Source organism: Notechis scutatus, chromosome Z (assembly GCF_049901735.1).
Source record: "Notechis scutatus isolate UNSWTSFEM ecotype Mainland chromosome Z, rNotScu1.2, whole genome shotgun sequence".
In the NCBI taxonomy this organism is placed as follows: Eukaryota; Metazoa; Chordata; class Lepidosauria; order Squamata; family Elapidae; genus Notechis; species Notechis scutatus.
This window is the reverse complement of record NC_142025.1, coordinates 9260538-9275367: the sequence shown is the minus strand read 5'-3', so window position 1 is coordinate 9275367 and position 14830 is coordinate 9260538. Positions and strand designations below refer to the sequence as shown.

The 14830-nt window shown below is 40.3% G+C and overlaps 1 protein-coding gene across 8 annotated transcripts in view; it reads right to left on the bottom strand.

Moving 5' to 3' along the window:
• The window catches only part of RBM33 (RNA binding motif protein 33), a 112284-nt gene extending 97486 nt beyond the window's left edge, over positions 1-14798 (bottom strand). For 4 of the 8 annotated variants that reach the window (XM_026680937.2, XM_087946820.1, XM_087946818.1 and 1 more), the window contains exons 1-2: positions 14561-14797; positions 7605-7680 (exon numbers count right to left, since the gene is read on the bottom strand). In XM_026680937.2, coding sequence (XP_026536722.1) covers positions 7605-7680; positions 14561-14600 — 116 coding nt within the window. In that variant the 5' untranslated portion in view covers positions 14601-14797. Of the gene's footprint in view, positions 1-7604; positions 7681-14560 lie in introns of all 8 variants that reach the window. The other 4 variants (XM_087946819.1, XM_087946822.1, XM_087946823.1 and 1 more) reach the window with 2 other exon arrangements.
• Between the last annotated feature and the right edge of the window lie 32 nt (positions 14799-14830).

Sequence of the window (14830 nt, the reverse complement as noted above, 5' to 3'; positions counted from 1 at the left end):
AACAAGCATTGTTTACAGTTATTCAGTTCCCTAAAAAAACCTGATAACTGGAAGATTCTTAGCTGGGCCACCATGAAGAATTTAACCTTTGTAATTCTCTGAGGACCTGACTGTTCTCCCAGGCACCATGAGCTCTATGGATTAAATTTGTTTTTTTTTATACAGATTGGAATTACTATCTTAACCTTAGACATTTAGACCACCGAAGAACTGCTGTTGCAATTTGTATTCTCCCCCGAATCACTGCTTTGAGATGAGCAGCACAAAAAATCAAACTTATTTGGGGTTGTGGGAATCTATGGATTCTGATGAAACGGACATAGTCCTCTTCAATATTAACTCTGCCACCCATCTTTGTCCTACTTGGTCAGTGAAGGTGCCTAGAGAGTGATACTAAATCAGATATGGGACAGGAGTAAATGTATTCTTAAGTGAAATGGTGTATCTCTCTCCTATCTATTCAACAGCTAAATAAAACCATTGGTAGCAGTCAATAGAATTACAAATTATAATCTACAAAATGAAGGGCATCAAATTCTATTGCTCCTTACTATTGAGTCCCAAGAGAGCAATCAGTACCCTTGGATGTGGCCTGAATATATACTTTATTAATTCACCAAGTACTTGATGCCATCCAGATGTGTAAGGATTACAATTCTCAGAATTTCAAGCCACGTTTATTGATATAGGTAATCCTTGATTTATTATTGCAATTGAGCCCAAAATTTATGTTGCGAAACAAGACATTGTTAAGTGAGTTTTGCCCCGTTTTACGACCTTTTTTACCACTTTTGTTAAGTGAAACACTACAGTTATTAAGTTAATAACACAGCTGTTAAGTGAATCTGGCTTCCCCACTGATTTTGCTTGTCAGAAGGTTGTAAAAGGGGATCACACAACCCCGGTACACTGTAACTGTCACAAATAGGAACCAGTTGCCAAACATCCGGATTTTGATCACATGACCATGGGGATGCTGCAATAGTTGTAGGTGTGAAAAACAAGCCATCCCAAAGGTGCTTTTTCAAGAGGCAACTGGACTTTCTGGGTTTTCTTTGAAGATGTTTCGCTTCTCATCCAAAAAGCTTCTTCAGCTCATTGTGAAATTAATCTGTCTTATTCAGAGTGTACTGAAGAAGCTTCTTGGATGAGAAATGAAACGTCTTCAAAGAAAAATGAGAACGTTCAGTTGCCTCTTAAAAAGGTACTTTGGGGACAACTGTGACCTGGATGACTGAGAATCTCCATAGACCAGGGGTGCTTAAATCTGGCCTGCAGGGCCAGCCTGGAAATAGCAAAGGACCAGACCGTGGTGCCTCTGGCAGCCAAAACAGCGCCCCGTTTTGCCTAGCAGGGTGCTGGAGGCTGTCAAGGTCGAGAACGGGGCATGGATGGCCCCCCCGCACCCCATTTTGGCCTGCAGGGTGCTGCAGAAGGTGTCTGTCCCATCTGTCTCACCCCCTCCCCAGCCAGCCCATGGAGGAGAAGTACAATGCTGATCCAGCCCTTAAAGAAATCCAGTTTGACACCCCTGCCATGAACAATCATAAGTCACTTTTTTCAGTGCTGTTTTAACTCCAAACTGTCACTAAATGAATGGTTATAGTGGTTGTATCTGTACATACATACTTATATATATATATATTATACTTAATTTCATTTGATAAATTTGCCACCCATCTTATCATATACTAAGTTACTTACAACAGTAAAATAGTGATTAAAATACAATATTAAAGGAATAAAATAATAAATGTAAACAATGGAAGTACAACAATACAAAGTTAAAAAGATGAGTGGGGGAGGTGGAGCAGGAAGTACAGGGGGCCAGTGAGGTCCTTACTTAAGTCCAGCAACCACCTTTAGTGATGTACTCTCCCATTTGGTCCCCAGGCCAACTAGCAAGCAGTCAGGACTTTAGGCCCTCACGAAAGGATAGAAGGGTGGGGGTGAATCTCACTCGGGGGGGCAGGATGTTCCAGAGGGCCAGCACTACAGCAGGAAAGGCTCTTCTCCTGGATCCCATAGTTGGAGTTCCTTCCCTTTTAACTTTCATCCGCCACTTGTAAGTCTCTGGGAACGATATATCTTTTGCAAATTTTAAGTTCCAGGGTACCTTCATTGTTACTTTGTCCTGGTCAGCCAAAAAAAACCTTTCACTTCTTGACTTCCTCCTGCACTTTCTGAGCGCTTCTTTGTGGCGGCCATTTCTGACCACCGCTCATACTGCCTTCGGAAAAGGGAGTTTAGTCGGCTAGGGAGGAGAGGTGCGATCCTCTCGACCCTGCCAGATCCGCCCTGTCTTCACCACCTTCTACGGAGGTGGCTTAGCCCTGAAGCCAGATGGCTCAGGGCACTCCAGCGGCGAGCGCAGGCGAAAACCGTGCACGATCGCGGGTTGATGCCTGCCCCGAAGCACTACAAACCGGAACTCCCATGGAGTTCCTTGACCCACAGGATCCTCAGCATGTCTCCTCTGCCAGCATGAGTAGGATGGGCTTGTCTGAGCAGCATGATATGGTTCATCAAGAATTCTGAACCTGTTGTGGTTAGCCGGCAACAGGTGCAGATGGATGAGGAGAGCAAGGACTCTGATGAGGGGTCAGGACCATCAGGGAGTGGACTGCTGCCTTCAGAGATTGTGGGGGCTGGCAGCAGTGATGAGGAGGTTCCCGAGGAGCCTGTGCCAAGTCTCGGAGGAAATAATAATTACAGCAGCACAGGCGACTCGGGAGTAAGGCTGCAAGGTAATGGCCCCTCCCTCAAGAGGATAAAAGCCAGGTTTGGAAGAGCGTTCTTTGCATATAGTAAAGAAGCTCTGAAGCTCAACTGGTGCAAATCTTAGTTGTGTTTGGAGAATCTGGTAAATTAGTTCTTATCTCTGGGTTTTTGGCAGCCTTGACAAACAACTTGGCAAGGCTCTTTCTTGTCGGAGCTAATTGTTGGAAAGCAGCCTTTTATCTGTAAAGGAATAGAATTCGTGATTAAACCTTGAAAAGTAGGGGCTGCTACCTTTGTCTGTGTTTGCTATCTGGGAACTCGGTTGGGTCAGAACAGAACCCATGTCATACAAGGCTTTAAAGGTCATAGCCAAAATCTTGAGCTGCATCCAGAAGCAAACTAGCAGCCAATGCAGCTCATGAAACGGTGGTGTAACATGGATCATTCCGTGGCCCCAAAGACTGCTTCTGATGCCACACCTTGTCCCAGCTGAAACTTCCAAAGGCATTTCAAGGGTGGCTCCATGTAACGCGCATTGCAGTAGTTCAGACAAGAATGACCAAATGCAGGGAGTCTATAAATGACCAGGCTGAGCTCAAGGGAAAAGTCAAATGTAGCACCAGTCTCCCTTCTCATCCATAAGAAATCTAAAATCAGCCCACCTGGAATTCCATAGACCAGGGGTGTCAAACGTGATCACTGAGGGCCACATCAGGGTTGTGTTTGACCTTGGAGGCTGGGGTGGGCATGGCCACCTCAATGTCCGTTTTATGTTGCAACAGCCTCCTGCAGTCCTCTGCCAGAGAAAACACAGCTCAAGGGGGCAGCATGCTCCATTTTCGGCTGCGACAGCCTTCTGCAGCCCTCTGCCAGCAAAAATGGAGCTTGGGAGGGCTGTGTGTGGCCCTCCTGAACTCCATTTTTGCTGGCAGAGGCACCGTGGGCCGGTCCTTCACTGTTTACAGGGAAGCCCTGCAAGCCAGAGTTAAACACCTCGCAGGCCAAATCCACCTCATGGGCCTGCCATATCTTATCTACTGCCAATTTGCTTTGACCATTAGTAGTTCAGATTCTTATAGAGGGCATTAGCAGACAATAAACCTACACTCATTTGTACTGCCTGGACTCCTGATTTCCTGTGCTTGACAAGATCCAGGAAAGGCTGCAGCTGGTGCACTAACTGAAGCTGTGCTACGGCTCTCCTAGGCATGACTGCCAGCTGACCTTCGAGAAAAAGTTGCGAGTCCCCCAAGTCGCAAAGTGGGTCTGAACAGGGAAGGTGCAACCCTGTCTAGAATTAAAGATGTCAAAGACCCCGATCCTGAAGTTCCATCGTGCACCCCAAACCACTCAGTCTTGCCAGAGTTCAGTTGTAGTCTGTTGTCCCCTTCCAGGCCCCTAATGCCTCCAGGCACTAGGAAAGCATAGCATCACTCAGGTCATGCGGATACGTGAAGTTGCATATCATCAACATATTGATGATATTTCAACTCATGCTTATGAATAATCTCACCCAGTGGCTTTTTGTAGATATTGAACAGGAGTAAAGAGCAGGGTGGATCACAATTTAAATCAGAATTTAAATCACTAGTAAAAAGGCTTGATTTAAATCAACTCAATTTAAATCATAATTTTTAAAGAGCAACTGTCATCTCTGTCCCACAGAGGCTCCTCCCCTAACCTGCTGTTGACTCAACTACAGTCCCAATATTGCAGAATATACAGCTTCATAGTACATAACTAAGCTCCATTTCATGCTGAATAAGTTAAATTATTAATGTATCTTAAATAGAAAACTATCTTTAGATAAGATTTTTACTCCAAAAGCATTTTATTAAAATAAATTTGATTTTAAAAAATCTGATTTAAATTAAAAAAAATCCAGTATTTTTTTAATTTATTTTTTAATCGATTTTTATCCACTCTGGTAAAGAGAGTCCTGAGTCCTGCGGTATGCCATAGGAGAGCGGCCAAGGATTGGATTTCTCACTCTCTATCAACACTTCTTGGAACTATATACCCAAAATATCTGGAGAATATCATATTTGGGGAAGGATGGTTTAAAACATTGCCCTCAGTTTCTGATTTCATAAACCAGCATAAAACCAAAGCAAGGTAAATGATAGAAAATATGCTGTAAATATGTTACATTAGGAGGCTTATTACACATATTATTCTAAAATGTAATCTCATTTGAAGATAGCACTGTGGAAGAGACAATGCCTTTATCCGCTTGAATCTTTACTATATAGAAAAAGCTCGCAAAGTTTAAAGTAGCTCGTTTTTTGTTAAGGTGTGCAGAAAAGAGTATTGTTCATCCCTGCCATCACTACCTGAACAGCAATGACAAATGCACATTTAAGCATAAGGAAGAATGTAACAAAGTTAAGAGATGAATTCCTAACTAAGTTTAAGTTATGGAATTTCTCAATAGAATTATTTGATCCCAGTGGGTATATACAGAAGTCACCTGAAAAGCAGTTTGCAAAAGCAAATGTTGCTGAACACTTTTATATGATAATTATATATTATATGCTACGGTAAAATCTTGATTTTAATGGAAGGAGGGGTGTTTAGTAAATCTAAAGGCCTGTAAAATCTGAAAAGTGCCTTTTTTTCTTTTAATACCCTTCTTTCCAATTCCACAACTGCTGCAGAAGGAATAATAAGTTCTCCCAGTGCTGCTTTCCCATAGCCACCAAGATACTAATTTGCCTTCTTTGGCATGGCCCAGTCTTACATTAAAAGCCCAACAATTAGAAGGAAATAGATTAAAGGTATGCAACCAGCCCCTTCCTCATTGAGTCCCTGATCTTCCCCATCCTGTCACATAGACCACTGGCTTACTCATCCTAGCGATCTTCCATAAAACTTCCCAGAACATCAGCAAAATCTATTAAATCAACTTCATCAAAACTTCAAATTTTGTCTACTGCATCCAATTTATCCACTACATTGAAGATGTTATCCATTCGGTCATGTCCAACTCTTGGCAATTCTACAGCCCAGGTCTCACCACTTCTATCAAACTTACACTATTTTTTAAAGTTTTTCTATGCTGTGATTGGTGTCAGCTTTAATAATGTCTCCACTAAATTAAGTTCCATTAAATATACCATGAAATGTTTATTACCCAGAAAAGCCTTTTCTGCTGTGGCTCCCGCCTCTGGAATATCATGCCTCTCAAAGTGAAATCTGCCCATTTCTTGACTTTCCAAAAGGACCTAAAAACCTTTGCCAACTGGCTTGGGACCCTGATGTGCATATCCCTTTCTGGAGGTGGCTAGTAAACCAACTGTTCCCAGTTTGTATATTGGTCTTTTTATCCTGTTGGTTATTAATTTTAATGTTTTAACTTTCCAATTGTTTTATACTGTTATATATAACATTGTAAGCCACTCAGAATCGCTTGATAGTGAGATGGGCAACATAGAAATGTAATAACTGAACAAATACAGTGTACTCCTCAACTTACAGCACTAATTGGGACCAGACTTTCTATTACTAAGCCAAGATGGCTATTAAGTGACTCGTGTCCGATTTTACAAATTTTTTTTGCAATGATTGTTAAGTAACTGCAGTTGTTAAGCAAATCACACAGTCTTGAAGCAAATCCAGCTTCCTCTATTGCCTTTGTCAGATGTCGACTGGGAAAAATCACAACTGATGATCTCATGACAGCCCCCCAAATGCAGCAAACACTGGAAATACATGCCATTTGCCAGGCACCTAATTTTGATCCCGTGGCCATGGGGATGCTGCAACGATCATAACCCTGAAGGCCAATTGCAAGTTTCTTTTTTCAGTGCTGTTGTAACTTTCAGTAAATGAATAGTTTATAAGTGAAGGAGTACCTATAAATACTAAACTTGTTCATGTCTTCAGGCTCTAAACCGGGGAGGGGGGAGTTTACACAAAGGTAAGATCTGGTGACCTCCCTCATTTGGTCCCCAGACTTTCTTTATCCACTGATTCCAACAGACAAGCTCATTTAAAAATATTATTCACTGGTGCTAGTGGACACACGTTATATAAAGGAGTACAAATACAAGTATGAACAATTATATACACATATATACTATAAGTATATATAATGTGTTTCCCTGAAAATAAGACCCTGTCCTTTTTTTTGCCACCAAAAAAGGCACCAGGTTTTTTTGGGGGGGAGGACGGGAGGACTCACTTCACTTGCATCCGTCGCCCCCAACCTCCTTTTCGCTGTCAGAGGCCTTCAGGAACTTCTTCTGCAGCAGGCAAGTCTTTCCTGAAGGAGCTCTTAGCAGCCGATAACAGAGCTCCAGATCGATCTGGAGTTCTGTTATTGGCTGCAGAGGTCTTCAGGAAAGCCTTGCTGGCTGCAGAAGAAATAGGCCGGCAAGGCAGGTGTCGGGGGGGGGTATGTGAGGCCTGGCTGCAACTGTCCAAAGATAAGTAGTAGGGCAGCTCCTCCACCACCCATTCCCACCCTAGCTTAATTTTTACCCATGCACCCTGGAATGGGCGGGGTTTTAATTAGGACTTATTTTGGGGGGGAGGTGTAAAAACCAAGCTAGGACTTACTTTCGGGGTAGGTCGTATTTTCGGGGAAACACAGCAGACAGGAAAAAAATGTAATTAATTGCTCAGTTTTTTAGGTCCATTAATTCCCCCCATGTATTCCACAGTAAAATGCAACTCTGGTTAAAGAAAGTGGCCCCTGCCCACTGTCTGTTCTTCATAGCAGACATACATATCTCTACAACTAAGCAACAGTTATGCACATAGCAGATAAACACATTAATGTCTGTATTTGAACATTTTCAAAATCCTGTAAATTAAAACTGTGAAAGAGAGAAACAAATGACACATAGTAGAAAACATCTCTGCATAAAAGATAGGCTTACCTATCCCAATCATCATCTCCCGTTCTCCTTCTCCAAGATCTTTCTGCACCAGGTTTATGACGATCAAAGTCATCTTCTATAAACAAAAGACATTTGATAATTTGAACAATATGAAACAAATGCTTGGATTCTCAGACAACAGTACTGATATTATTTTGAAGAATCATGGCTAGAGTCACCCTATAGGAGAGTTAGGCGGCATATAAATTTAATAATAAAATAAGCAATGCTGGGTTTCTGCACTGTCCTTGTAGGAAAACAACTTTAAAATTGCTTTAATCATTTTTTTTAGCAAGAAGTACTGCTGGGTATCAACTTTTGTAAGAAAGTTGCTTTAATGAAAATGAACAGCGAATACTATAGACTGGCATGTGCAACAAAAGGTTTAAAAATTTAAGGTGATTCTTACAAGGCTCTGACTATCCAGTATCTCCGGACCAGATCTGACTCTTCAGGAGAAGATAAGTAATTTGATTCATCTGGATAATCAAGATAACAAGTTCATCCCATATAGCCAATTATTAAAAATTATATAAACTGTAGTCCAAAATAATCTAGGTTGCTTATCCCTCATATAGGAATTCCTTTTTAAAATTCTAGTATCTACTGGAAGCTCTGGATTCATTATGTAGCATCAACAGGCATTCACAATGAGTATTTTCAGTACATATCTCATCTAGATCAAGGGTGTCAAATCCAATCGGGATGCTTTTTGCCTTTGCGGAGATGGCCTGTGCAGGCCATCAGTCTGACAGGCCTGATCTAAATGATGTTCACTAAAAAGCTTCAACGAATTATTTGCCTAATTATCATTCAAAAATCTATTTTACACTACAATCCTATATATGAAACCAAATTAAATCTCAGCAAAATGTAGCCTTTGTTTATCTAGAAGTCCCTTGAATTCAAGATAATTCCATCATTGAATGATAAGAGATGCAGTTGCAATTATTTGGAAGGAACTGCTAGAACAGGAGTCCCCAAACCTCCAGTCCATGGACCAGTACTGAGCCTCAGCATGCCAGAAACCCTGCCACAGAAACAAGTGAAGAAGCCCCATCTGTGGGATGCAAGCAGCACACAAAACCACACCTTCTCTGGTCTGCGGAAAAACCTTTCTCCACAGAACCAGTCCCTGGTGCCCAAAAGGTTGCGGCTACTGTGCTAGAAGATCTGAGTAGGTTTTTTCCTGGACTCATGTCTTCAACTGTAGAGCTAGTGCAGGCCATAGCCAGGAGATTCTTTGTCCAGCAATAGATTCTGAAATAAGATATTCTGCTATCACTTATACTCTCAGTATATTACAATTAACAAATTAGTTCCTGTGGAATCTATTCAGAAATTGCAACTGATTCAAATTGCAGCAGCCCAGCTGCTGATGGGGCCAATGTCAGATTAACCAAATGTTCTCCACCTTGCAGGAACCGCACTAGATATCACTACACTTCTGAGTACAATTCTATATGCTGATCATTGCTTATGAAGCCCTTTATGACTTGGGGTCTTCAGGACTGTTCCTGAAGTAGAATTTCTCTGGTCTGTGGATTCTGTTGAGGTGAGGATGCCAGTGATTAATGAAACTAACTCTCCCCACCAAGGTTTTAGATGAGGGCAGTACCAAACAGGTTTCTTTTGGAATTCCTTGTTCCTGTCTCCCCAAAATCAGAACAGTTCCTTCCTTTATTGGATTCCAAAAGCAGAAGAATATTATACTTTGGGCCTTCAAGGAAAGGTAATAAGATTACCTATGTCAGGTCATTATGACTTACTGCTGTAGGCTGCATAAAATGAAATGTGGCATACAAATTATGCAAAATAAATGTTTACAGAAACCTAAGTTACTCACTTCTTGTATTATTCATTTATGCACATGGAATTTATGCAATGTCTTCTATAATATTGGAATATATACTTAACCAATAGATTTAAGCATTCATAACAACTCTTAACAATGTTTCTGTTCCATACTTTCAAAAAGAGAAAGGAAGGTAGGAATATAACATGTCAGTTTTCTTTAGCTGATGTCCTCCCTGTATGCTGAAATATAACTCCCATAATTTAATAAAAGAAAATGTATAGAATGAAGACTTCTGCTCTCTTTTACGCTAAAACCTCTAAAATACTGAAAGAAACTGAATATGGCACACTGTCAACTGGCAAAAGGAAGCTTTGCGTTTAACTACAGAATGTACTTCCTTAAGTTGGGACAATACCATAAACATGTAAAACAGGCTGGGCAAATTCATGGAAAATAAAACTACTAATGGCTATTAAACCTGATGGAAATATATTTTCTGCAGTTTTGAATGCAATATTATCATAAGTATTAGTTGCTGAAGAACATAAACCAAATAGATTAATGTGTCCTCAAATTCTGCTTCTGGACCTCTCAGACATAGATGGCCAGTCAGTGGGGGAGGGGGAGATCTAAAAAAGATGCTGGACCAAATCAACATTTGATCTGTTATAACACAGTATACTCATTTTAAATGAGTTTCTAGGTTTAGCAGTTCATACGTACTTTAAATAGCTAAATCATATGCAAATAGTATTGTGATAAACAAGCCAAATTCATTTATCATATTCTACTTAATAAAAGTTCTCTAAAACACAATTTAGTACACTACCAAATATTCAAATTCGAAATCCAACAGCTGTTTAGTTCAAGAAAAGAATTTAAATGGCACAATTTGTTTGAAGGGGAAAGGATACCTGATAATGAAGCTCTGACACCTGATAATAAATACACAAAACAATACTGTAATTAGAAGCATCTAAGGATCACAGTCCAATATTTAATGATTTCGACCATCCAAGTTCCTCTTGCATTAACAATACTAGATTTCCAGATTTTCCACTAACATATACTGGAATTGTTCTCTAAAAGATTTTTCACCATACTTTGCATTTTAAGGCTCAAGTATGGACATAAGAATGCAAAGAAGAAATAAAACTAGCCAGGTCACCTATGACCAGAACAATTCAAACTGCAAGAACTTTAAATATTTGCAGAAGAGTTTCCAATATCCTCTCTTACCTTACTACTATAGACAGTCTACTATACAGTATTGTATCTTATAACAAGTTTCCAAAGCATCTTATATCAACTGACAATTAGGCTTAATTAATCAGGAAGTGGTTTAGACTACTAGAAGATAGGTCTTTCAAGTTCAAGCAATATTTTAATATTTATATAGCATACTTCACAGTCTTGACATGTGAACTAAAAACCTTCCATCAGTTGCAAGCATACCTGCCATTTGATTCTCTCATTTTATTAGGCAAATCTGGAATCCCCAAAACCACCAATTCAGAATAGTCATCTAAAGATATATAGATCTCTTTTCAGAGAAGCCTTTCTAAGTATGTGTTCCTTTTCTTCCTTGAATAATATATAATTGCAAGAACACTAGATATTATGATATCAATATTCTTACAAAAGTAGTTATCTTAGGTATCTTATCTATTTAGAATACAAATTGTGAACATATGTGCTGCCTAACTATACTTCCCTGTGGTATGGCTGTATTATTACTATCTGTCTCATCTGCTCTACTACCTCCTCCAATGATAATTGGTATCATTATGATTATTACAACTGTTGTTTTGCATGTATACTGACAGCTTTGCACCTAAACAAATTCCTTGTGTGTCTAATCATTCTTGGACAAATAAAGTATTCTATTATATAAATGGAGGCACTTATAGAATAATTATATAGGTAGTAATTATATTTTAAATCCTAAAAAGGAAGATGTAAAACTCAACAGTCCAAGCAGCCTAGCTATGAGTAGATAGCATAGCACCTTATCTTCCTCCCTTAAATCTTAGCTACTAAAATGTCACTCTAATCTAGGTAGTATAGTTACTTATATTTTTTTAAATATTGTGACTATTTTAGTATGCAACTTAATGTTATTAAATTTGTTTCTAATTTATACTGGTAATTTTAGAACTGCCACAAACTTTAACTTCTAAGTAGAAAACAATCCTTGACCAGCTGCTGAGAAAGGTATATTTTTATTACAGATCAAATGTATTGTAGGTCATACATAGCCAGAACTGAGATTTGCACGTCAAAATCTTTACCTTATACTTTTTCTTGCTTCCCCCTCGTCTTTCATTTCCCACTCCAAGGTAACCAATTAAAATCTTGCAAGCTGTTTTCCTAACAGACAGTTCAAGTTCTGGTATGCTTCTCCCTCCTTCCAGCTTGGCGACCTTGAAGAGCTTCTCGAAACAGTACAGCACCTTTTTTCGGTCTCCCACACATGCCCCCTTCCTCCCCTTTCTCCATAATTCATGGCAGAGTGTCACCTCATGCCAGCAAAGCACAAGCAAGTTAAGAGTCAGCAAACAGTTAACAACCTGTATATATTGTATTGGGACATAAATAAGTTATAACTACAATAAAGCCTTGAATAAAAATCTTTGCTATAGGACAGCCCTCTTCAGAACCAATCCTCTTCTTTCTTTTCATTCATAATGGGAAACAAAAAAATGCCATGAAAGTTTGTGGAGAAGAGGTATAAAGGTGTGGGGGAAGGTTCCTTTCCAAAAAATAAATGTACTTTTGTCACTCCAAAATCCCAAATTGTTTAACTGGGATGTAAGGGTTAAGCAAAGAAAATAGCCTATCAATTTGGATACATAAATCCAAGTAAAACAAGACACTGTCACAAAAACTGTGACCTTAGACTATAATGTCAATAAGTAGCAAATTGTAAAACAAAGCTTTGTAGTAAAAGCATATTTTCCCTGCAAGATGCCGCGTTTCACAAAGAAATGTTTTGTTTTCATTCAATTTACAGGTATTGCACTGATTCTGTATATGCTCAGATCAGCAACATATCACTATCCTATATGCTTTATTATTAACAATGCACTGAAAAGAAGGGTATGCCCACAAATTTAGAGGCAATCCAAAATGAGTAAACAAACTTTGCAGCAAATTTGAACTGAGAATCAGACCAAAGACTTCAACCATTGTATCTTGTGGCTCTTCCCACATGATCAGCTTTACTTGTAAATATAGTCATCAACTTACAACAATTGAGCCCAAAATTTAAGTTGCTATATGAAAAATTTATTAAGTGAGTTTTGCCCCATTTTATGACTTTTCTCACCCCATGTATTAAGTGAATCACTGCAGTTCTTAAATTAATAACACAGCTGTTAAGTGAATCTGGCTTTCCCATTCACTTTGCTTGTCAGAAATTTGCAAAAGGGAATCACATGACTCCGGGACACTGCAATTGTCATAAATGTGATTCAGTTGTCAAGCATCTGAATGTAAATCACATGCTAAATGTGAAGTGTTCTTAAGTCGCTATTTTCAGAGCTGTTGTAACTTTGAACGGTCACTAAATGAACTGTTGTAAGTTGAGGACTACCTGTAGATACAAAAATGATTAATTTGAATTTATCTTTCACTTTTATTATAACACAAAAGTTTGGAATTTTCATATATACTGTAAGTAATGAAATCACACAACTAGGAAGTTATTTAAACCTTGGTAACATTACAAAAACACTGAATTGCAGGCTCTGGGACCAAACATAAAGAAATTGTGACTTATAAAACTAGGCAGAAGAGAAACATCCAAGAAAGCATATGAGAAATTCAAACTTAATATATAATAAGTTTTATACATGGTATCAACTATTTAAGACACAAGGCAAGGATACAGTCAGGTAAGGAACATATCCAGAACCAAGCCAAGACTGAGATAGGGCAGACATAAATAGGCTGAAAAAGCAATAAGCATAATAAGTTCAACTTATATACTTTTTCAAAGCAGAAGACATTAATGTCATTTGGGAATGCCATCACCCTGCTAAACTAATTCCCATAACACTTTCAAACTATTTAGTAAGACTGTATTACTATTATTCTTCTCATCCTTCCTATTCCCTATCTCTTCCAACTTATGACTATAATCTTGTTGCTTGTATCTTTACAATTTATATTGCTTATTGTTCTCTAGTATGATTTGACTGCTTATTAGTATTGTATCTTATGATTCTTGATGAATGTATTTTAATTTTATTTTTTCTTATGTACACTGAGAGCTTATGCACCAAAGACAGATTCCTTGTGTGTCCAGTCACACTTGGCCAATAAAGAATTCTATTCTATTCTATATTCTATTCTATACTATATTCTGTACTCTATTCTACAGAACGTCTGCAGTAAGGCTAGGTTCATCATTTACACTCCTTTACTAATCAAGGCCCTTTGCAGCAATGGGAAGACACACGGGTGTCAACAATCCCATCTAAATGTATCTCATAGAAGCATCAGAACGGGACGGAAGAAAGCAAACCCCACCCAAGAACAAGTGCAAATGGAAGGAAATGGGAAATAAACGGGCCCTAATATATCCTGTGCCTCTATCTTCCTTTTATAACCCCCCACCCCAAAGATCTCGCCGCCCCACTCGCAGCAATCCTAAGCCTTTAGAGAACTGCCAGATCAAACTGGGGACATCACATTTTTCCTTTCCACCCCCCCAAGAAAGCCCTTATTAGCATCGATGAGGTTACCTAGTCTGGGCAAGGAAAGGTCTGCAAGAAAACATCCAAGCTCAGGGAGCACCAAGGGCCCCGTCATGTCAACCTTGAGCTAGGAACGTCCCCCATGATCGGGCCCTCCGCTTCTTCTTCCCCTGAAAGGTGTCCCAAACCCCCTGAAAACCCCTTAGTCGGGTGGCCTCTCAGACAAGCCTGAGGTGCCTGTCTTGCCCAGCCAGCAAACGCCGCACGCAGGCGGCGCAAACAGCGCCATCTCCTCCTCCTGCAACCCACGAGACCAGCCGCTGCTTCTCTCCTCACTCTCCCCGAGGGCGTCCAGCACCCAATCTGGGGCCTTGAGGCTTCCCCGCGGGTCCGCCGCCAACCCTCCCTCCCTTTTCCCCGCTTGGCCTCGGGAGGACGGGGAAGGGGATATACCGCACCTGCTCCTGCTCCTCCTCCTCCTCCCAAGGCTGCTGCCATGGCGTCGGATCTCGCCAGGTCGCGGCGGCGCGAAAAGCCCGCAACCCTCCTGCCTCTCCCGACGCCGGGAGCTCCTCACGTCCAGCACAGACCACCCGCCGCGGAGCGGGAAAGCTAGAACAACATGGCGTCCAGCTGGCTGAGGGGAACGCGGAGGAGCCGGACGAAGAGCGGCGCTTTTAGCGCCGCGTTGTAATCTGGGATATTGGAAGACCGCTTGTTTCCGTAGC